Source organism: Staurois parvus, unplaced genomic scaffold (assembly GCF_062004578.1).
Source record: "Staurois parvus isolate SC_StPar_1 unplaced genomic scaffold, SC_StPar_1.0 ptg000890l, whole genome shotgun sequence".
Lineage (NCBI taxonomy): Eukaryota > Metazoa > Chordata > Amphibia > Anura > Ranidae > Staurois > Staurois parvus.
In genome coordinates, this window is record NW_028318686.1 from 154321 (window position 1) to 178684 (window position 24364).

The following is a 24364-nucleotide window of genomic DNA, read 5'->3' on the forward strand; positions in this document are numbered from 1 at the left end:
TGTTCAATTAAACTTTGACAATAAAACCTGGAAGCTGATTGGTTTCTATGCAGAGTTGCGTGAGCTGTGTGAGTTTATACAGTTGTGTTCAAAATAATAGCAATGTGTTGAAAAAAGTGAATAAAGCTCAAAATCCTTCTAATAGCTTTTATTTCCATGCACACAAATGCATTGGGATCACTACACATTATATTCCCAATCAAAACATGAAGAAAAATATATCAAATTTGTGTTGTTCCTCTAAAAAAAATTGAAGAAAAGTGAATATTAGACCGTTCAAAAAAATAGCAGTGTTTGTATTCTTCTTTACAAACATTCACTATATAAACTGAAAAATGTTTGAAGATTTTGCTTTCCTTTGAATCACTTAATTAATATTTAGTTGTATAAGCACTGTTTGTGAGAACTGCTGTACATCTGTGTTGCATGGAGTCAACCAACTTCTGGCACCTGTGAACAGGTATTCCAGCCCAGGATGATTGGACTACATTCCACAGTTCTTCTCTATTTCTTGGTTTTGCCTCAGAAACTGCATTTTTGATGTCACCCCACAAGTTTCTATTGGATTAAGATCTGGGGATTGGGCTGGCCACTCCATAACGTCAATCTTGTTGGTCTGGAACCAAGATGTTGCACGTTTACTGGTGTGTCTGGGGTCGTTGTCTTGTTGGAACACCCATTTCAAAGGCATTTCCTCTTCAGCATAAGGCAGCATGACCTCTTCAAGTGTTCTGATGTATTCAGACTGATCCATGATCCCTCGTATGTGATAAATAGGCCCAACACCGTAGTATGAGAAACATCCCCATATCATGATACTTGCGCAACCATGCTTCACTGTCTTCACAGTGTACTGTGGCTTGAATTCAGTGTTTGGGGGTCATCCGGCCACTAGACCCAAAAAAAACAATCTTACTTTCATCAGTCCACAAAATGTTGCGCAATTTCTCTTTAGGCAAGTCAATGTGCTTTTTGGCAAATTGTAACCTCTTCAGCACATCTTTTTTTCAACAGTGGGACTTTGCGGGGGCTTCTTGCAGATAGCTTGGCTTCACATAGGCATCTTCTAAATTGTAACAGTACTCACAGGTAGACCTTCTTTGATCTTCCTGGAGCTGATTGCTGGCTGAGTCCTTGCCATTTTGGCTATTCTATCCATTTGAATGGTAGTTTTTCACTTTCTTCCACGTCTTTCAGGTTTTGGTTGCCATTTTAAAGCATTTGCGATCATTTGAGCTGAGCAGCCTATCATTTTCTGCACTTCTTTATATGTTTTCCCCTCTCCAATCAACTTTTTATAACTTCACTCCATGCTGCAAACGTGCTCTTCGTGTGTTTATGAGTCCATATTGTGAGGAAAGTGATCTGAGAGGAATTCATTGCTTGGAGGGGGATCTTAATTGAGTCGGTGGAGTCAGTGGAGCATGAAAATCTGGCTGAGATACTATATATTTAAGGCTTTGTGACCCGCAAGGGTCGAATGTGGAAGGTGAGGAGGCATTTTGGCTATATCCAGGGGAGTCACAGACCAGGTCTGTTTTTCTTTAGCCCAGGTAAGACGCTTCTGACGTTTGTTGTTCAGGAGCGGCTTGACAAGAGGCTTGAAGCCCATGTCCAGGATCCGTCTGTGTGTGGTGGCTCTTGATTCACTGACTCCAGCCTCAGTCCACTCCTTGTGAAAGTCCCCAACACTTTTGAATGGCCTTTTCCTGACAATCCTCTCCAGGCTGTGGTCATCCCTGCTGCTTGTGCACCTTTTTCTTCCACACTTTTCCCTTCCACATAACTTTCTATTAATGTGCTTTGATACAGCACTTTGGGAATATCCAACTTCTTTTGCAATTACCTTTTGAGGCTTTCCCTCCTTACGGAGGGTGTCAATGATGGTTTTCTGCACAACTGTCAGGTCAGCAGTCTTTCCCATGATTGTGATTCCTACTGAACCAGACTGAGAGACCATTTAAAGGCTCAGGAACCCTTTTCAGGTGTTATGGCTTAATTAGCTGATTAGAGTGGGACACTTTGAGCCTAGAACAGGGGTGGGCAAACTTTTTGACTTGAGGGCCGCAATGGGTTCATATATTGGACCCGGGGGCCAGACCAAGAGTAGATGAATGATGTGTATGTGTCATCCATAGTAAGTATAGTAATATTCCCCCATAGTAAGCATAGTAATTCATCCCCCATATAGTAATTCATCCCCCATAGTAATTCATCCCCCATAGTAATTCGTCCCCCATATAGTAATTCGTCCCCCATAGTAATTCATCCCCCATATAGCAATTCATCCCCCATATAGTAATTCATCCCCCATAGTAATTCATCCCCCATAGTAATTCATCCCCCCATAGTAATTCATCCCCCCATATAGTAATTCATCCCCCATATAGTAATTCATCCCCCATAGTAATTCATCCCCCATATAGTAATTCATCCCCCATAGTAATTCATCCCCCACATAGTAATTAATCCCCCATATAGTAATTCATCCCCCATATAGTAATTCATCCCCCATAGTAATTCATCCCCCACATAGTAATTAATCCCCCATATAGTAATTAATCCCCCATAGTAATTCATCCCCCATATAGTAATTCATCCCCCATATTAATTCATCCCCCATATAGTAATTCATCCCCCATAGTAATTCATCCCCCATATAGTAATTAATCCCCCATAGTAATTCATCCCCCATATAGTAATTCATCCCCCATATAGTAATTCATCCCCCATAGTAATTCATCCCCCATAGTAATTCATCCCCCATATAGTAATTCATCCCCCATAGTAATTAATCCCCCATATAGTAATTCATCCCCCATATAGTAATTAATCCCCCATATAGTAATTCATCCCCCATAGTAATTCATCGCCCATATAGTAATTCATCCCCCATATAGTAATTCATCCCCCCTATAGTAATTCACCCCCCCTATAGTAATTCATCCCCCCTATAGTAATTCATTCCCCATGTCCCCCCGTGTGAATTCACTTACCTTTGCTCCGCGCGTTCCTCTTGTTCCCGCGCCGTTCGGTGTAGCATGAAAATCTGTCTCCTATGAGGATCTGTCCCCCTCGACGTATCTGCGCATGTGCCAGTTTCAGGCATTAGCAGCCGATCGGCGATCTCCGGCACATGCGCAGATACGTCGAGGGGGGACAGATCCTCATAGGAAACAGGGCGGACTGTGAGAGGAGCCTAGCGGGAGCCTAGCTCCGCGGGCCGGATTAAAAGGTCCGCCGGGCCGTAGTTTGCCCATTGCTGGCCTAGAATATTGCACCTTTTCACAATATTCTAATTTTCTGAGATTGTGGATTTCGGGTTTTCATGAGCTGTAAGCCATAACCATCACAATTATGACAAATCATGGCTTGAACTATCTTGCTTTGCATGTAATGAGTCTATCTCATATATTAGTTTCACCTTTTAAGTTGCATTACTGAAATAAATGAACTTTTGCATGATATTCAAATTTTTTGAGTTTCACCTGTATGTAACAGCAGAGAACATGGGCATACAATGAATTGGCTCTGTGGATCAACATGACCGCAATTCATTCTTTTCTGTAATGCCCATGTTGAGGGTTAGGCCCAAAAGAGTTTTAAATTCAGAAACCATGATAGGTTTCCATGCGAATTTTCTGGCAAAAGCTGAATTTGAGTGCGCGGCCATGTATTGTTGTGTGTATAAATTGCCTTGGCCCACAATCAATTGATACAAATCTTCCATGAAAAACAGCAGAGGGGCTAAACGCTAGTGCTGGCAGTGAATGGGCCGATCCTGCTAACTCTGCGTTTTTGTGGACAATATACAAAGAAGGCTGTAGTATAGTTCTGTTCATGAACAACATATTGATCCATAGAAACACTAAACTAGTAATGGCGGTGATCAGCGACCTATAGAGTGAGTGCGATAGTGTGCGGGCAATATAACGCTAGCTGACCCTGATTCTATCTGATGTCATTGTGGCAGGAATACAGTGATCAGTGAAAAATGATATATACTGATACTGTACTAATGGCACTGGCTGGATGACGGGGTGATCAAAGGGTTAATAGGGGCGATCAAAGGGTTAAATGTGCTAATCTAACGCATGCATGTAAAATGTAGTGGTGCTTTTACTCGGTGTAGTGTTCTCTCTTCTCTCCCTGGACCGACGGGTGTGTGTGTAGGGGGTGGGGGGGGAGAAGTTGGGCAGTGGGGGGCGCAGATGCGTTCACACCCAAAAATAGGAAGCAACACATGATTAAGCCGCTCTGCCAAGAGCTTCTGCTCTCCTGTAAAATGTGGGAAAGCAGTCAGCAAGTAGTTAAAAAAAAAAGAAAAAACTATTAAAAAAATGTTTTTTAAATTCTCAATATGGTATTTTTTTGTGGGGGGGGGGGTGATCAGGGAATTTTTTTACACTTAGCTTTGCAAGAGAAATAAAGATCATTTCTCCTGCAATGCGAAGCTTGCTGTCAGAACCTAACTCATTCAGGATAGTGATCTGTGATTGGCTGGAGTTGGTCACATAGTACAGGGTGCTGTGATTGGCCCCATGTATCGTGTGACAGCTGTGGGCCAATCACAGAGAAGCAGAGAAGTAGAGCTGTTATGAATGACATTGAATCACAACAGCTTTGCTTACATAGTGATCATGTGATCGCATAGCGTGGCACCCCCTTGTGCACCCCCTTGTGTCAGTACAGCCAGAGTGATGTACGGGTACGGCTTTTCCTGTAGCTGCCGCCCGGCCACAGTACATTGCGGGCAGGCGGGAATTGGATAATCGAGTCCCCCGTGCTAGGAACTTGACATTTTCTAAACAAATTGGCAGTGGACTTTTAGCAGTGGTAAGGAGGTGTGGTAAAACGCTATATTTATAATAACAAAGCAGAACAGCGGGGACATGGAGCATGAAATTCCGCGGGGAAAAGAGTAGATCCACATCTGTCTTGGAATATGTCTTTTAAAAGACACCATTAGGAATTGTTTTGCATTGGCTAAACAAGCTTCTCATATGGTCAGATCCAGGGAACAGGCACAAAAGAATGCAAACTGGGGTTTATTTACTAAAGCTGAAGAGTTTAAAACCAGGTTCACTTCTGCATAGAAACCAATCAGCTTCTAACCTCAGCTCGTTCAATTAAGCTTTGGCACTAAAACCTGGAAGCTAACTGGTTTCTATGCAGAAATGAGACTGATTTTGCAGTCTCCAGCTGTAGTAAACAAACCCGACTGTGTGCAAGTAAGCTCTTTATCTACAGCTCTTTATCTACAGCACTGCTAACTACTGCTGAATTTAGTATGGCTGACATTAGTGGGAAAGCCGGCAATAACTCTTCCAAATAGTGCACCCTGATAGATAGAGACAAAAGCTTTCCAGAGATAACCTGAGCCAATCAGTACATATCATTCATGCAGATCCTGCCTCTCATTTCAACTGTATACAGGAGATAGCAAGCTGCCAGTAAATCAACAGATCCCAATGCTAACTATATATACATATTTCAGGTTACTAATGATGAGTTTCAAGTGTCCGTATAAGGACAGTGGAGTAGATCACATTCACGATAGAAGTTATCCAAAGTAACTGTACAAATCATTAGTAATACCTCATCTGGAATATGCAGTTTTGGGCACCAATTCACAAAAAGAACATTGGGGAACTGGAGAAAGTACATAGAAGGGCAACTAAACTGATACGAGGCATGGAGGAGATCAGCTATGAGGAAATATTAGAGGAACTGAATTTATTCTCTCTTGAGAAGAGGAGATTAAGGGGGGATATGATCAACATGTATAAATACATCAGTGGTTCATATAGTGAACTCTGTGATGACCTCAGGGTGAATACCTGTACACCGAGGACAAGGGGGCACTCTTTATGTCTGGAGGAAAAGAAATTTAATCTCCAAACACGGAAAGGTTTCTTCACAGTGAGAGCTGTGAAAATATGGAATAGACTCCCTCAAGAGTTGGTTCTGGCCAGCTCAGTGGATTGCTTCAAAAAAGGCCTGGATTGTTTCTTAGATACACAGAATATAACTGGATACCAACATTTATAGGTAAAGTTGATCCAGGGAATATCTGATTGCCTCTCGGGGGATCAGGAAGGATTTTTTTTCCCTGCAGGAGCAAATTGGATCATGCTTTGCTGGGTTTTTTTGCCTTCCTCTGGATCAACTGTGGGTATAGGATTATAACTTTTTTTTTTTCTATGGTTGAACTGGATGGACTTTTTTCAGCCAGACTAACTATGTAACTGAAAACTACATCCCAAAACAGTTATATAATGTTTGACAGCAGCTACAGCAAATCAAATGATACAGTATTCAAAGTTCTGCCATAAAAACCATGATTACATTTATTCACACTATACCTAATAATTTCTCTTCCAGCATACTCAGCTGATCTGTGTGAAGTCCTCTTTTGGTTACTGAAGAAAATTGCCAGCTGAGTACTTCCATCAACTGGGGCCATCTGGCTACTGCTGGGTTTAGGAAAAATGATAAGTTCTGCAAAAAATTAATTTTATTATTTTATAATCACCCTAACTATAAAGCATGACAAAAAAAAACTATCGTACTAATTTGAAAATAAACATTCCCAAAAAGCATTTAAAACTCATAAAACACAGGACAAATTAGTAAGTGCATGATGGATGAGAGGACAGTCAGATGGATAAGATAGATAGATAGATAGATAGATAGATAGATAGATAGGATAGCCAATAAATACTAACCTTTGTCTCTGAGCACAGCATATTGTACCATAAAATAGAAGCCCAGCCACTTGGAAGCTGGCTTACATTAGAAATCACAACTATTGGAAGTGATGCGGTCTGTGGACAAATAGATAAGATAAATGTTTATGACACATTTACTTTCTGAGGTAGAATAAAATGTTAGGTCTCGTTCACTCAGGACGTAAACATCTGTGCAGGTGCAGGGCTAATGTCGCATTGGGAGCAGTGGCTGTGTCAGTGCAGCTGCTACGTCCCAACTGACAACCAATTGAACACCTGAGCATCCCTATGCAGGTAAACACGGCACTCACAGGGGATAAGGTATCACACATCCTGTGTGAATGAGGCCTGATTGTGTATAAATACCATTGTTTATTGTGGTTTAACAAAATAATTGTGCTTTTCACTTTCTTTGAAGTGACCCTCTTTCCCACAGGGCATTTATGACAAAAGCCTGAATTATAAATGAGAAATCATGCAAATGTACCTTTGTGGGAGCCTGTTTTCCTTTTTTTCCCAGATGCTATTCCTTTACTGTTCCCCAACTGCTGCATGAATTCCACACTTTTAAGTGTGGTAAATACCTGCTCCTCCCACCACACACTGTATGTTCTTTTACTGGCTTGAACTTCACTACAAGGGGTCCCTATGAGTAAGTCAGAAGTGACAAAACACGTCAGAACATGATGGTGCAGCGACTGGAAGTGACGCTGACCAGAACAGAAAGTGACACGACGGCATCAGTGAACAGTAATCCGGAGGTGGTGAGAACACCCACGGTCTTCTGTCACTCCAGGCTTATTCAGTAATATGATACTGGGCTTTTTACTACTGTTTGCTTGTGAGTAACGTCCATTTGGATTAACAAAGGATCTTGGTTTTAATACTACACCATTGGAGCACCTCTCTGCTTTTTGTTTTACATGGTGATCATGGGAAAGAGGAATATCATGCTTGTATGATACATAAGCATTGGAATGTATGGAATCCTTAATAGTTTGAACCATTATACCTCCATGATGGTTGTACCCCATTGGTTATAATCCGCTTATATTTGGACAATTATTCTTTGAAGCCTGCTTTGCCAACCACAAAAGTGGGAGGCAATAGCTATTGGTAAGTGCACATCCATGTGGGAGACACTTTTAGGCACCTGGTTATTATTAGACAGCATGTGGTGGATTCCAAAGAAGGAGGAACAATTTCTGTGGACTTTGGATTATTATATATAATTTTCGTATTCACAGTAATACACTGATATCATTTTGTTGATTTATTCACATTGTATCATGTTGTACTCACTATATCACCCCATCACTATTAATTTAGTGCCACTATAACACTTTATGTGTTGTTTTATTCACTCATTTATTACGGTTGTTTAAAGTGGCAGTAGTTTTTTGATTAATATTTATTTGTTGAATATATTTGATACACTAAGCGCAATTTAATAGGTGTTGACAAATATCACATACACGTTTATTTAACACACTTACAGTCAGGTCCATAAATATTGGGACATTGACACAATTCTAACATTTTTGGCTCTATACAACACCACAATGGATTTGAAATGAAACGAACAAGATGTGCTTTAACTGCAGACTGCCAGCTTTAATTTGAGGGTATTTACATCCAAATCAGGTGAACGGTGTAGGAATTACAACAGTTTGCATATGTGCTTACCACTTATTAAGGGACCAAAAGTAATGGGACAATTGGCTTCTCAGCTTTTCCATGGCCAGGTGTGTGTTATTCCCTCATTATCCCAATTACAATGAGCAGATAAAAGGTCCAGTTCATTTCAAGTGTGCTATTTGCATTTGGAATCTGTTGCTGTCAACTCTCAAGATGAGATCCAAAGAGCTGTCACTATCAGTGAAGCAAGCCATCAGTAGGCTGAAAAAACAAAACAAACCCATCAGAGAGATAGCAAAAACATTAGGCGTGGCCAAAACAACTGTTTGGAACATTCTTAAAAAGAAGGAACGCACCGGTGAGCTCAGCAACACCAAAAGACCCGGAAGACCACGGAAAACAACTGTGGTGGATGACCGAAGAATTCTTTCCTTGGTGAAGAAAACACCCTTCACAACAGTTGGCCAGATCAAGAACACTCTCCAGGAGGTAGGTGTATGTGTGTCAAAGTCAACAATCAAGAGAAGACTTCACCAGAGTGAATACAGAGGGTTCACCACAAGATGTAAACCATTGGTGAGCCTCAAAAACAGGAAGGCCAGATTAGAGTTTGCCAAACGACATCTAAAAAAGCCTTCACAGTTCTGGAACAACATCCTATGGACAGATGAGACCAAGATCAACTTGTACCAGAGTGATGGGAAGAGAAGAGTATGGAGAAGGAAACGAACTGCTCATGATCCCAAGCATACCACCTCATCAGTGAAGCATGGTGGTGGTAGGGTCATGGCGTGGGCATGTATGGCTGCCAATGGAACTGGTTCTCTTGTATTTATTGATGATGTGACTGTTGACAAAAGCAGCAGGATGAATTCTGAAGTGTTTCGGGCAATATTATTTGCTCATATTCAGCCAAATGCTTCAGAACTCATTGGACGCCGCTTCACAGTGCAGATGAACAATGACCCAAAGCATACTGCAAAAGCAACCAAAGAGTTTTTTAAGGGAAAGAAGTGGAATGTTATGCAATGGCCAAGTCAATGGCCAAGTCAATCACCTGACCTGAATCCGATTGAGCATGCATTTCACTTGCTGAAGACAAAACTGAAGGGAAAATGCCCCAAGAACAAGCAGGAACTGAAGACAGTTGCAATAGAGGCCTGGCAGAGCATCACCAGGGATGAAACCCAGCGTCTGGTGATGTCTATGCGTTCCAGACTTCAGGCTGTAATTGACTGCAAAGGATTTGCAACCAAGTATTAAAAAGTGAAAGTTTGATTTATGATTATTATTCTGTCCCATTACTTTTGGTCCCTTAACAAGTGGGAGGCACATATGCAAATTGTTGTAATTTCTACACCGTTCACCTGATTTGGATCAAATTAAAGCTGATAGTCTGCAGTTAAAGCACATCTTGTTCGTTTCATTTCAAATCCATTGTGGTGTTGTATAGAGCCAAAAATGTTAGAATTGTGTCGATGTCCCAATATTTATGGACCTGAATGTATTTAATACAAGAAGTATAAGCTGATGGAAGTAACCTAAGTATGAGGCAGGGGGAGCAGATATTCATCACAAGTGTGGAATATCTTCAGTGACTGGGGAGCAGCAAAGGGGCAGCACATGAAGACACAGGCCATTACAGGGTCGCTCTCCTCTACTTTCAGATGCTCAGAAACATAAGTGGACCATCATCTTCCCATCAGGGGCGGACTGACAACTCATGGGGCCCCCGGGTAATAGGGGATCATGGGGCCCCTGTGTCCTTGCCCACACTCAAAGCACACCCAAAAAAGCCTATAAAAGGTACCAGGGGCATTTCATGGGGCCCCTCTTGACCCTGGGCCCTCAGGCAGTGCCCGAGTGCTCAAATGGTCAGTCCGCCCCTGCTTCCCATACAATGCAGTACTGCTGGTCCTGCATTGTATGCAATGATATCAGATTGCTATGACCAGCAAGGAACTGGCTTTAGGGCAACCAGTTGCACAGTAAAATGAAACATTCATGAGTGAGGAATAAGGTAATTATTTTTACTGATATTTTTTTACCCCTGGCCAAATAAGAGTTTAAACCATGCACTGTGGAGAGTATAGTATATAGGGTATAGTTGGTGCCGGCATCGCACGGGCAAATTTATCAGGAGCCTATAGTGAAGCATTAGTTTTTATTTCTAAATTTTTCTAAAGATAACTTACCTCCAAATCCACTACATATCCAAGATGGCAAAGCTGTGTCTCAAAACTTAATGAATGCAGTTCTTCAGTCACAATAAGAGGTCCCTGAAGACAGGAAAATGTTGCAATAAATTATTTTCAATATAATATCAAAAGACAAAATATTATATAACATATATACATATACTATATATACAGTGTATATATTTACTTTTCCTTGTACGTGATTGGGTATTCTTTCTGAAATTAATTTAATTGCATATTTATAGACACTGACATTGTAGCATGAGCCCTAAATAGAGATGCTGAACGTTAAGATTTAAACATGCAATGTAGGCTTTCCTAAAGTGGAACTCCTGTTTTCTAGGTTCAACTTTCAAGCTGAAAACACTAAAGGTCCCTGTGTACTGTACATGGGATGAGAGTGGACAAACAATGCTTGTCTTTTGGCAGCTTTTAACATTATCAGCCAACAGAACGTAGGGAGAAAAGCCATCAGAGAGCTAAGGAAACCATCTCCGAACTGTACTGTTTCTCCTTAGGAAAGCTGGTACCTCAACTTTTTGTAGCATATGCCCATAGTCTCCACACCTCTTATAATCTAAACAGAAGCACCCATAAGACCCATACATTACTGTTTGGAGGTAAAGTTGTGCAAAAATATTACAGGACAGTCAAATTGTCAATTGTTCTCTGACAGTCAGAAAGCAAAGCATAAAAAAAGAAATGACTGTAAGGCTTCACGCAGATTGGCATGATTGCCTGTACAATGTGAAAAAGTCAGCATATTTTTGTTTACAGGATGCCCTGGACCTGCGTACAACTGCCCATAGACATGAATGGGTGAAGGTAGCTGTACACACCTATATGGTTCACACGGGCAATTAAGGCCAGTGTAAATTGCGTCAGTTCTTCCTTCAGCTCAGTGGGTAGCTGGGGCCACCAGCCCTGTTCACTATGATAGATCGCCAACAGCCACACCTATTCGCAGCTCTCTGCACAGCCTGCGATTACATGCGGTGATTGCTGCTGAATGCACGTTGTCTGCATCCAGCAGCGATTACTGCAGGTAACTGCTGGCTGTGCAGAGAGCCGCAAATAGGTGCGGCCACCAGTGACCTGTCATTAAAGTGAACAAGGCTGGTGGGCTGCAGCTAGCTACTGAGAGCTGCAGGGAGAACTGCTGCTACAATTCGCACTGGCCCTAATTGCCGGTGTGAATGTAGCCTAAGGGTGAATACACCCCATCTGCATAAAGACTAATAGCCCCACTGCAGCGTGGTGGTTCCTCGAATCCTGCTAAGCTGCTGCTGAAGCTGTACATCACCTCATTCACTAAGCTAAGTGAATTTTCTCTTTGTTGAGAGAAGTTCAGCAAATAAGGTGACGTTTTGCTGGCCTCAATGTGTCAGCAAAAATCCTGCTTTTTTTTTTCCATGCACACGATTAGATATTCTTTGCAAAGTTAATATTTCATTAAAGTGGTAGTAAAGGGTAAAGTTTTTTTACCTTCATTCATTTTATGCATGAAGGTAAAAAAACTTTCAGTGTGCAGATCTCCCCACAGCCCCCTCTTAATACTTACCTGAGCCTGAACTCCCTCTGCTGTCAATCACAGCCAAAGAGGGGGGAGCGGGGGAGGAACTGAGCTATACCCTGTGTGTCCCATAGACACACAGAGCTGGCTCGGGAACAAGCATGCAAAAGTGTCCCCAGCGCAAGCAGCTGGAATATGAGGTAGTATTTGGACAGATATTCTTGGCTGGCAGATTTTCCACACCAAAGGATCATCACAGTCTCCCTGACCTGTTCCTGAATGGAACTGAGAATAAAATGCAGCACCATGAATCAATTGTCCTGGTATATATTTCTTCCAGTACCAATTAGGATAACGGATGGAGCCAATGCATTTCAAGGGTCTCCAAAATATCCTTCATCATGGCTTAAAGATGGGGAATGATGTATTCTGCATAAAATAGAAGACATAAATTAGCAGTATTTTGGTAGGATGAGTGAAAAGGCCGAAACACATAGGTTCTATCCTTTATCCTAATTGGTAGTGGAAAAAATATATACCTGGACAATTAATTCCTGGTGAGGTGCTTTAATTTCAAATCCAACAAAAGCAGGCTGTGGGCCATGGGAGACGCACACTAATCTTTTTAAGGTACAGTTAAGCTTATAGTGAACCTACATGGGCAATAGCACAGTCATCTTCTGCAAGGTTGGAATGGAAATGGTGGAGTACATTTTATGAATCTCAAATGCAAAGTGTAGTTGTGTGCCAACTAAATCTTTCAATTTTATTTCATAGGGGAAAATACATAATATTTACTTTAACCACTTGCCCTCCAGAGGATTTACCCCCCCCCCCTTTTCCTGACCAGGTCATTTTTTGTGATACGGGGCTGCATTACTTTAACCTCCCTAGCGATATGATTATTTCCGATTTTTGGTGCTGAAAGCGGTACCATTTTTTTGCATGGAAATATGTAGTTTTTTATTGTAGGCTGTAATATTTAGGAATGACTCACTGAAATCTGTCCGAACAAGAGTCTATTAAACATCCCGGGTATGATAAAATTTGAAACACAAAATCATAAATTATAATTTAATAAATAATCATAAAAAATAATAATATAATAATATTACATTTAATTCAATAATATAATCAAACCAAAAACACTGAAATTTGAAATCTAGCGCCAAGTTCGCACATTGCTGAGCAAAGTCGCAAAATTGTTTTCAGTGTCTGATGACGTATTTCTCCACGAATCATTATCACTCAATTCTGCAAGTGGTTCTGATTTACTATCGCTGTTCTCTAGCTGGTCTAAAACCGCTTTTGACTTAAAGGGACACTTTTCGGACGCCATGGACTTTTCTAAGTTTCCAGGCAGAAACAACATTCAAAATGCAGACAGGGGACAGGACAGAGCACTAGGGACAAAATGTATGTGAAATGGGTTGAAACAGCAATGTTTTACTATGTAAAATCGTTTTGAAAAAAATGACATTTTTTTTAAATTTTCAAATTTCCCAACGCCGCCCGTACGTCCCGACGTCCCAGGGACCGGAACACAGGAGCCGGATGCCGGCATCAGCCGGAGGAGATGGCTGGGGACGCTGCAGGGGACACATCGCGGGAGCGAAGGACAAGGTAAGTGCTGCAGGGACTCCCTATGCAGCGCCGCATGGTAAGCCCGAGTGTAGCTCAGGGTTACCGCTTTTGGTACTGACATTTTACCCTGAGCTACACTCGGGAATACCGTTAGGGAGGTTAACTGACAATTGCGCGGTTATGCAACACTGCCAAATTAAATTTGCATTCTTTTTTTTACCACAAAGCTCTCTCTCGGTGGGATTTGATCACCTCTGCGGTTTTTATTTTTTGCACTATAAACAAAAAAAGACCGACAATTTTGAAAAAAAAAAAACTTTTTGAAAAAAAAAAAAATCTAAATTTGGTCATAAGTTTAGGCCAAAATGTATTCTGCTACATGTCTTTGCTAAAACAAATCCCAATACGTGTAAATGAATTGGTTTACGTGAAAGTTATAGCATCTACAAATGGTGGTATATATACTGGAATTTATTTATTTATTACTAGCTATGGCGGCGATCAGCGAATTATAGCAGGACTGTGGCGGGCATTGTGACACGGGGGGAACTGACTTGGTGTCACTGACATCCCCAGTGACACCAATACAGTGATTAGTGCTAATAAAAAGCACTGATACTGTGCTAATGGCACTGGGCAAGAAGAGGTTAACATGTGGGGCGATCAAAGGGTTAACTGTGTGCTGTTTTACTGTGTGCTTTACACTGTAAGCACACTGCTTTGTAGCAAAGCAGTGTGCAGGAGCTGACAAGGGAGAGATCTATGTTGTTTATACACAGGTCTCTCCCCCTCGGTGTTACGCGGCGATCGCCGGGTGCCGGAGGGGAATCACCCGGGTGCGACGCCAGGTGCCGAGGCTGCAACTGGCGGCACAGGTAGGGTGCGCGTGCCCCCTACCCGGAACTTCAAAATCACATATATATACACTTGATTATGCGCACACTCATGCCACCCTGTAGCAGTATTTCTGTTATAGGGAGGTGCGGAAGTGGTTAATGACACCACATAGTTACACAGCTTGGCTGAAAAAAAAAATCACAACTCCATCTAGTTCAACGTTAAAAGAAAAAAAAATGTTATATCCCATACACACAGTTGATCCAGAGGAAGGCAAAAAATCCCCAGCAATGCATGACCCAATTTGCTCCTGCAGGGGAAAAAATTCCTTCCTGATCCCCCAAGAAGCAATCGGATACTCCCTGGATCAACTTAACTTATAAATGTTAGTATCCAGTTATATTCTGTGAAGATGACTGTGCTATTGCCCATGTATTATTTCTAGGAAATAATCAAGGCCTTTTTTAAAGTGATCTACTGAGCTGGCCAGAACCAACTCTTGAGGGAGTCTATTCCACATTTTCACAGGTCTTATTGTGAAGAAACCTTTCCGAATTTGGAGATTAAATCTATTTTGCTTCAAACGTAAAGAGTGCCTCCTTTTCCTCTCTGATGACCTTGAGGTGAATAACTCTACACCGAGTTCACTATATGGATCACTTATGTATTTATACATGTTGATCATATCCTCCCCTTAATTTCCTCTTCTCAAGAGAGAATACATTAATTTCAGCTAATCTTTCCTCATAGCTGAGCTCCTCCATGCCTCTTATCAGTTTTGTTGCCCTTCTCTGCACTTTCCAGTTCCCCATTATCCTTTGTGAATTGGTGCCCAAAACTGAACTGCATATTCCAGATGAGGTATTACTAATTTGTACAGTGGTAATATGATATCTCTCTCTCTCTATACCTCTTATAATACAAGAAAGGATTTTGCTTGCTTTAGAAACCAGAGCTTGGAATTGCATGCCATTATTAAGCTTGTGATCTACCAGAACCCCCAGATCCTTCTCCACCATTGATTACCTCAATTGTAACCCCTCTAGTATTTATGATGCATGCATATTCTTATCCCCCCAAGTACATAACATTACATTTATCAACAATAAACCTCATTTGCCACATAGCTGCCCAATTAAACATGCAAACGTGCAATGAGGTCGGCTTGTAAATTGGAGATATCCTGTAAAGTCGTTATTCCACTGCACAGCTTGGTATCATCTGAAAAAACTGAAATGTTACTTTTAATCCCAGACCCCATATAATTTATAAACATATTAAAAGTAAAGTTCTCAACACTGAACTTGGGGTACATGTGGGGTACATCACATCACTAACAACCCTAGACATTTCAGAGTATGAATCAATGACCTCTACTCTCTGAGTTCAGTCTTTTAGCCAGTTTTCTGTACATTTATCAACTGTTTTTTCCAAGTATATATACAGTTGTGTTCAAAATAATAGCAGTCAGACATCACTAACCTGATCAATCACTGTTTTTGGTAGAAATGATATTTCTACATGGCAAATAATTTACTAGCAGGTGTAGTAGAGTAATAGAAATCCAACAGACCCAACAGTCATAACATGCATGCTGCTGATTCTGTGTAATTGAATCATTAATTGAAAGGGGCATGTTCAAAATAATAACAGTGTGGAGTTCTATTAGTGAGGTCATTCATTCTTTGAAAAACAGGTGGCAATTATTGCCCTTATTTAAGGAAGGAAGGTCGCAAATGTTGTACATGCTGGTTCCAGTGCATTTCTCTCTGAAATTCTGAGGAAAATGGGTCGTTCCAGACATTGTTCAGAAGAACAGCGTACCTTGAATAAAAAGTTGATTGGAGAGGGGAAAACATATAAAGAAGTGCATAAAATGATAGGCTGCTCAGCTAAAATGATCTCAAATGCTTTAAAATGGCAACCAAAACCTGAAAGACATGGAAGAAAGCAAAAAACTACCATTCGAATGGATAGAAGAATAGCCAAAATGGCAAGGACTCAGCCAACAATCAGCTCCAGGAAGATCAAAGAAGGTCTAAAGTTACCTGTGAGTACTGTTACAATTAGAAGACGCCTATGTGAAGCCAAGCTATCTGCAAGAAGCCCCCGCAAAGTCCCACTGTTGAAAAAAAGACATGCTGAAGAGGTTACAATTCGCCAAAGAGCACATTGACTGGCCTAAAGAGAAATGGCGCAACATTTTGTGGACTGATGAAAGTAAGATTGTTCTTTTTGGGTCTAGTGGCCGGAGACAGTTTGTCAGATGACCCCCAAACACTTAATTCAAGCCACAGTACACTGTGAAGACAGTGAAGCATGGTTGCGCAAGCATCATGATATGGGGATGTTTCTCATACTACAGTGTTGGGCCTATTTATCGCATACCAGGGATCATGGATCAGTTTGAATACATCAGAATACTTGAAGAGGTCATGCTGCCTTATGCTGAAGAGGAAATGCCCTTGAAATGGGTGTTCCAACAAGACAACGACCCCAAACACACCAGTAATCGTGCAACATCTTGGTTCCAGACCAACAAGATTGACGTTATGGAGTGGCCAGCCCAATCCCCGGATCTTAATCCAATAGAAACTTGTGGGGTGACATCAAAAATGCAGTTTCTGAGGCAAAACCAAGAAATAGAGAAGAACTGTAGAATGTAGTCCAATCATCCTGGGCTGGAATACCTGTTCACAGGTGCCAGAAGTTGGTTGACTCCATGCAACACAGATGTACAGCAGTTCTCAGAAACAGTGCTTATACAACAAAATATTCATTAAGTGATTCAAAGGAAAGCAAAATCTTCAAACATTTTTCAGTTTATATAGTGAATGTTTGAGTTTGTAAAGAAGAACACTGCTATTTTTTTGAACAGTTGAATATTTACTTCTTCAATTTTTTTTAGAGGAACAACACAAATTTGATATATTTTTCTTCATGTTTTGATTTGGAATAGAATGTGCAGTGTTCCCAATACATTTGTGTGTATGGAAATAAAAGCTATTAGAAAGATTTTGAGCTTTATTCACTTTTTTTCAACACACTGCTATTATTTTGAACACAACTGTGTGTATATATATATATATATATATATATACACCTATCTAACAGATTGGAAAACCTATAGTTCCACATGAGAAAATCACATACAAACATATAAATGAACACTTTACCTCATTAGTCCTGCTTCCTGCATTCTTTTGTTCTTTTAATTGCTAAAAAGTAAACGTAGAAAGAAACATAATGATTTCTAGCTCCAGAACAGTCTAGAGAAAAACAGACTTGGGTATGATTTATGAAGAATTCACATAACCACTTATCCAGTGAAAGTGTACGTACATTTGCTCTGTCAGAATGGGAATAAAAATGTATGTAAAAAGACTATATCCTGTGCTGGTTGAATGTAAATAATTGATTTTAAATGGAAAAAAAATTAATTTAGCCAATAGATAGAGCTAAGTATTATGGGGAATTCCTATTCTACTTAGCTCCATCTATCAATGATTTATACTCTAACAGCAGTCTATTTACAGTCAGACAAAATTAATGCACTTTCATTAAACAAATGGAAATGCAAACTCTCTATAAATCAACTCCTCAGTAGTAGGGAAGCAGACATTACTTATTTTATTTTCTTCACAAATTATAGTAGGGCAGGTAGCTTTCAAATAAACCCTTTATCTTCTGGTTACCAGCACCTCCAATGGTTTTGCAGGAATTCTCCATCACAAATCTGCTAATTGAAGCAAGACTCATGTTCTTATAAAGTAATGCTGTCATATCAGCATCAGTCCTGTAGGTAATTTACTACTTATGCCAATTTAGTTTCTTGTATGCAGGATGTTCCTGCTCTGTTTTTAGTTTCCTTTACTAGTTCTTGTTTTTTTTCCTTTATTTGTCCATTCTAATTCTCAGACAGTGCATCTCAGCATTACGTATAACGTCCTACTTAATTTCTAATATGCTACGCTGTACCTTTGTATGATATGTGGCACTTTCTCTGTATTGCAATGCTACTTTTGGACTTCCTGTGCAATGGTTATACAGTTTTTGACTGAACAATTGTCTGACTTGTATTTTTCAATAAAATTCAGTTTAGAAAAAAAAGTAATTTACTACAGTCTTACATTTCTATAGGATGAAACATTTACATGTGAATTAACCATTTACATTTGAAACAACTAGATCTCTTTAACCAGATATCTGCAGTGAGAGCCAATGCTTTAACTGGGATGTGACGCAAGAGGCCAGTGGGAGGGGATCCGGTATTTACTGCACAGTGCCAGTGTCATCAGAAGCTTGTCCCACTGGCTCCTGAACATTGTAGCTGACCATGAGCTGTCGGTGACAGCTCAGTCACAGTTCTGGGAGTGCCAGTGAAGCACGTCTCAGAGCAAGACAGTGTTGCATATATAAAAGGATTGTGCGTTAAAGAACACCAGCCCTGCTGCCGAATATATAGGTGTATTTCTGTAGTAAAGGGGTTAAAGTCAATATTAACGTACCAGGTGTCTGAACTCAGCTGCTAAACTTCCATTTGTGGATTCTTCCATATTCATTACTTTTGTGTTTGTACCTAATATATTAAATTTCCGGAACCTACCAGTAAACAAAATTAAGGCGGAAATTAAGGAATTGCATTCACAAATGCAAATCATTAACTCTTTACAAATTCATACTGCTTCTAAATGAAATTAAACAAGATTTGTAGTTATAAATATGGAAACAAACATAAAAGCATAAAAACATCACTTACCCTTTTACTGTATTCTTCTCATTGACATCTCTAAAGAGAAAATATAGAACAATATTTAAAAAAAGCAGGAAGCTAAACATTGCATTCAGATGCCGCAAGACGCTTTTCTTGCTGCTTTTGACCCCTATGTCCCTGAAACTGTACAAACATTCCCTCTTACTCCATCTGTTGAACGCGGAGAAGGCGTGTATCCCATTCTACTGAAAACAAACCGCACCCATGCTCATCAAAACTTGGTTTGCAAAGGTCAACGAAAACCAACTAATGGAGGACAGCATGGCTATAATAAACCACAGAGAGGATCGGGTCCGTAAAACATGGTTCTACTGGATGGAATTTACTTTTACTGCTAAATACCGGGCTACCTTGGGTTCCCAAAAGTGAAACTCGGGCCGCTCCCTTCAGTGTGTCACCATAGATCCTATCAGACTCTACTATGCCAGGCTCCCTGGGGCAGCGCACTCGCTCCTCCCCCCTCCGCCCTTCTTTCCTCCCCATCCCCCCCCTTTCCCCCTTTTATTTTGTGCTGCTATAGTTCTCGTTCAGATTTTCTTATCTCTCTTGAAAAGATTATGTTACACGGGATATTAGTTTAACTCTGTCAGAGGTCTTTGGGCTGCGACAGCGAACCTGATTATGCCTCAATGGCCCATTTGTGATATATTTATTTTGTCTCGTGTCTCTTACCCCTAGCTTATGCTAGTTTGTTGTCAAGGGAGCCTGTATGACATGCAAAATTGATAAATAAAGAATTAAAGAAAAAAAAAAAAACGGGAAGCTTTAAAATAATGATACGTTCACCTTTTAGACAAAAATAATAAATGCACTTTGTGCAGGTGAAAAAATGTGCGTTTATTATTGTCTACAGGAGCCTAGATCGCTGGTGCCATGCAGGTCTCCTGCAGACCTGTCAGATTATCTGCTTGCCATACGGGATGTATGAGCAAGCAGATATTCTGGGAGGAAGTTTCAATGAACTACCGCGCCATGGTAGTTCATTGAAAACTAAAAGCCGACATTCGCTAAGGCTGTTGGGACTTGCAGTTCATTCATTCACAGATTTTATTTTGATTTAAAATATTGTTTCTTATTGTTTTGTTATTTATTTTCTTGTTATACTTTTGCCTGTATTTAAGCGCAACCTATTTTTTTGCTTTACAAATGCTAATGATATCAATAGTAGCCTTAATGCCGCATGTGCATTAATGCACCGCATTAAGTATAGCATTTTTTACCTTTGTAAAGTGAATGTACATTCAGCTTAGAGAATATACAGTTGCAAGAAAAAGTATGTGGGATTACGTGGAGTTTTGCATGAATTGGGCATAAAATGTGCTCTGAACGTCATCTAAGTCACAACAATAGAAGAACACAGTCTGCTGAACATAATACTACACAAACATTAGATGTTGCCATGGTTTAATTGCACATAACATGTAAACATTCACAGTGCAGGGAGGAAAAAGTATGTGAGGCCCTAGCTTAATGACTTCTCCGAGAGCTAATTGGAGCCTGGAGTGAGCCAACCTTTACTCCAATCAGTGTGATGATATCGGATGTGTTGCTGACAGCTGTCCTGCCCTTAAAAAACACACACCTCTTTTGGGTTTACTGGTTTCAAGGAGCACTGTCTGATGTGAACCATGCCTCGCAGAAAAGAGCTCTCAGAAGACCTACGATCAAGAATTGTTGACTTGCATGAAGCTGGAAAGGGTTACAAAAGTATCTCCAAATGCCTTGATGTTCATGTGTCCACGGTAAGACAGACTGTCTACAAATGGAGAAAGTTTAGCACTGTTGCTACTCTCCCTAGGCGTGGTCGTCCTGTAAAAATGACTGCAAAAGCACAGCGCAGAATGCTGCATGAGGTAAAGAAGGATCCCAGAGTGTCAGCTAAAGACCTACAGAAATCTCTGGCACATGCTAACATTTTTGTTGACACATCTACAATAAGTAAAACATTAAACAAGAATGGAGTACATGGGAGGACACCACGGAAGAAGCCATTGCTGTCCAAAAAGAATATTGCAGCACGTTTGAAGTTTGCAAAAGAGCACCTGGATGTTCCACAGCACTACTGGCAAAATATACTGTGGACAGATGAAACCAAGATTGAGTTGTTTGGGAAGAACACACAACACTATGTGTGGAGAAAAAAAGGCACAGCACACCAACATCAAAACCTCATCCCCACTGTAAAACATGGTGGAGGGAGTATCGTGGTTTGGGGCTGCTTTGCTGCCTCAGGGCCTGGACGGATTGTTGTCATTGATGGGAAAATGAATTCCAGAGTTTATCAAGACACAGGAAAACGTACGACCATCTGTCCGCCAACTGAAGCTCTGCAGAGGATGGGTGATGCAACAGGACAATGACCCAAAGCATACAAGTAATTCAACAAAACAATGGCTGCAACAGCACAGAATACGCCTTCTGGAGTGGCCCAGTCAGTGTCCTGACCTCAACCCGATTAAAATGCTGTGGCATGACCTTAAGAGAGCGATTCACACCAGACATCCCAAGAATATTGCTACACTGAAACAGTTTTGTGAAGAGGAGTGGTCCAAAATTACTCCAGATCGTTGTGCAGGTCTGATCTGCAACTACAGGAAACGTTTGGTTGAGGTTTTTGCTGCCAAAGGAGGGTCAACCAGTTATTAAGTCCAAAGGTTCACATACTTTTTCCTCCCTGCACTGTGAATGTTTACATGTTATGTGCAATTAAACCATGGCAACATCTAACGTTCAGAGCACATTTTATGCCCAATTCATGCAAAACTCCACGTAATCCCAAGGGGTTCACATACTTTTTCTTGCAACTGTAGTTGAGAGATGCGACCAAAAATCTTAATTGTGCTATTTTCTTGAATTTCATTAAAGATGAATGCTGGGTACAAAAAAATATTTCATTTATATACATTTCTCTATAGCCACAAAGGATACAAATCCACTTTGCGTAAACCCAGCTTTTACACTGTAAAGTAGCAGTCACATCATCCCTGTGCTGTACATAGCCTGTTCAGAGAGCAGAGCTGTGGGAAGCGCACATCAGACTCCACCCACTACTGGCTGCCTGCAGAAAACTACAAGAGGGGCGGAGACAAGACCAGTCACCCTGCACAAGGAGACAGAGCAGCAGTCACTGGTCTTTGTTATAGGAAACTTCTGTAGAGGCAGCAGTGTCAAGAAAGAATACACGACTCTTGTATTCAGACATTATTTGCTAATCCTGGAGCTCAGCTTTAAGTACTCTTTAGAAAATCATCTCCTATATCAGCATTATTAAGAAAGTGTTTCCCTGTAAATTCAGTGGGTTGGAGAAAAACAATGCTAAAGAGAACTACCTGACAAGCATACTTTACAGGATGCATTTTGGAATGCTCTTAACTGCCAAGCAGACATAGGTCTCTCTCAAGAATACACAATCCCGAAATTCAAAACATATATTTAAGTAGTTAGCTCCCTATTTAATCCTCTACTTCTTTACCACCTGTATAGAATTTCAGAATTTCACAAAATAAGAAAAAAAAAAATTCAGCTCCACTGTACAACCAGTCTATTGGCTCAGGATTTTTTGCCAACTACCCCGAACTTATTTCATGACAAGGGGCGGACTGACAACTCATGGGGCCCCCAGGCAATAGGGGATTATGGGGCCCCTGTGTCCTTGCCCACACTCAAAGCACACCCAAAAAAGCCTATAAAAAGGTATCAGGGGCATTTCATGGGGCCCCCTACTGACCCCGGGCCCTCGGGCAGTGCCAGAGTGCTCAAATGGTCAGTCCGCTCCTGTTCATGACTTTAACTGAGCAAATGCTTTTTTTCTACTTTCCAAGCTCTTCTTTATGACCTAATCTCTTGATTTACATTAGAAGTATAGCCGAAATGTTTTTTAGCCACACTTCTCTTCTGGGTCACAGGAGTACACTTACTTGCTCTCCTGCGGCCCTGAATTAGCTGACAGTGTACTAAAGCCTGTTGTCAGCTGATGTCACAGAGCCACTCCATGCTCTGGAAGGATCCTGACCATATTGTCAGGATCCACCTAGACGCCTGTTTGGCAGCTGGCTCATCCTCTCAGCATGTTGTTGAGAGCCAGAGCCATCTACTCCTTTCCCCTCTCCTGCCAAGCGCTCCATTGATTGCTGGAGAGCCAGACAGTCACCGCTCTCCGCCTCGAGCTCTCTGAGAACTGAGCAATCAGCAGTCATGTGATGGCTCAGTTCCTGAGCTTGGAAATGGTGGGAGACAGCAGCAGCATCAGGTAGATGCTGCGGCATGCAGCTTATTATGTCTGTCTGGTTTTTTTTAAACCCCAAACTTTTCTTTTAATTATTACCAGTGTCATCTCTCACTTCATCTCCTTTTTACATAATGCCTTACATCCATTTTTTTTACTTTTACTAGGGTTATGCTTTCTTTATTCAAACACACTGGGAAGATTTACTAACGCTGGTTGACTCAGAATCTGGTGCACCTGTGTATGGTAACCAATCAGCTTCTAACCACAGCTTGTTGAATAAATCTTTGGCAATAGAACCTGGAAGCCGATTGGTTTCTATGCAGAAGTGCACCTGATTTTTCACTCTTCAGCTTTAGTAAATAAACCCCACTGTTACAATGTAACCAATAAAACTGGCTACTCACATATAATATTTTCACAAATTCCTGTTTAGATTCTACATGATATGATTTTTGAAGTAATCATTTTATGGAAATTGCCAGCATTAACATTGCCTAGGATGTGAAAAAAATACTCCAGTCTTCTTGTGGCTTGTGTAAATGAGTATATGTAGCTTGCTTTCATGTGCATTCTATTTGTATTGGAGAGCAGTTTGAGACACATCTGAGACCATTCAGAGTTCACTGACAGTTACTGACAGGACCTGCATTTGTTCTCCTAAGCTGCAATAACCTACTGCTTTTGCATTCTCACTGACTTGAATAGGGAGAGAAACAGTTCTGAAGTTAAAGTGATTGTAAAGCCACAAATAAACATGATATACTTACCGGCCTTGTGCAGTGGAATTGGACAGAGCAGACCTAAACCTCCTCTTCTTAGGCCCCCTGCCAGCACTCCTGGCTCCTCCTCTTTGGCGAGTTC

The 24364-nt window shown here is 40.9% G+C and overlaps 1 protein-coding gene across 3 annotated transcripts in view; it reads right to left on the minus strand.

Moving 5' to 3' along the window:
* Nucleotides 1-24364, minus strand: part of STAT1 (signal transducer and activator of transcription 1) — a 167412-nt gene that overhangs the window by 22818 nt on the left and 120230 nt on the right. For all 3 annotated transcript variants that reach the window (XM_089656140.1, XM_089656141.1, XM_089656139.1), the window contains exons 12-17: nucleotides 19261-19290; nucleotides 19010-19103; nucleotides 17678-17719; nucleotides 10565-10648; nucleotides 6729-6827; nucleotides 6366-6501 (exon numbers count right to left, since the gene is read on the minus strand). In XM_089656140.1, coding sequence (XP_089512266.1) covers nucleotides 6366-6501; nucleotides 6729-6827; nucleotides 10565-10648; nucleotides 17678-17719; nucleotides 19010-19103; nucleotides 19261-19290 — 485 coding nt within the window. The remainder of the gene's footprint in view (nucleotides 1-6365; nucleotides 6502-6728; nucleotides 6828-10564; nucleotides 10649-17677; nucleotides 17720-19009; nucleotides 19104-19260; nucleotides 19291-24364) is intronic.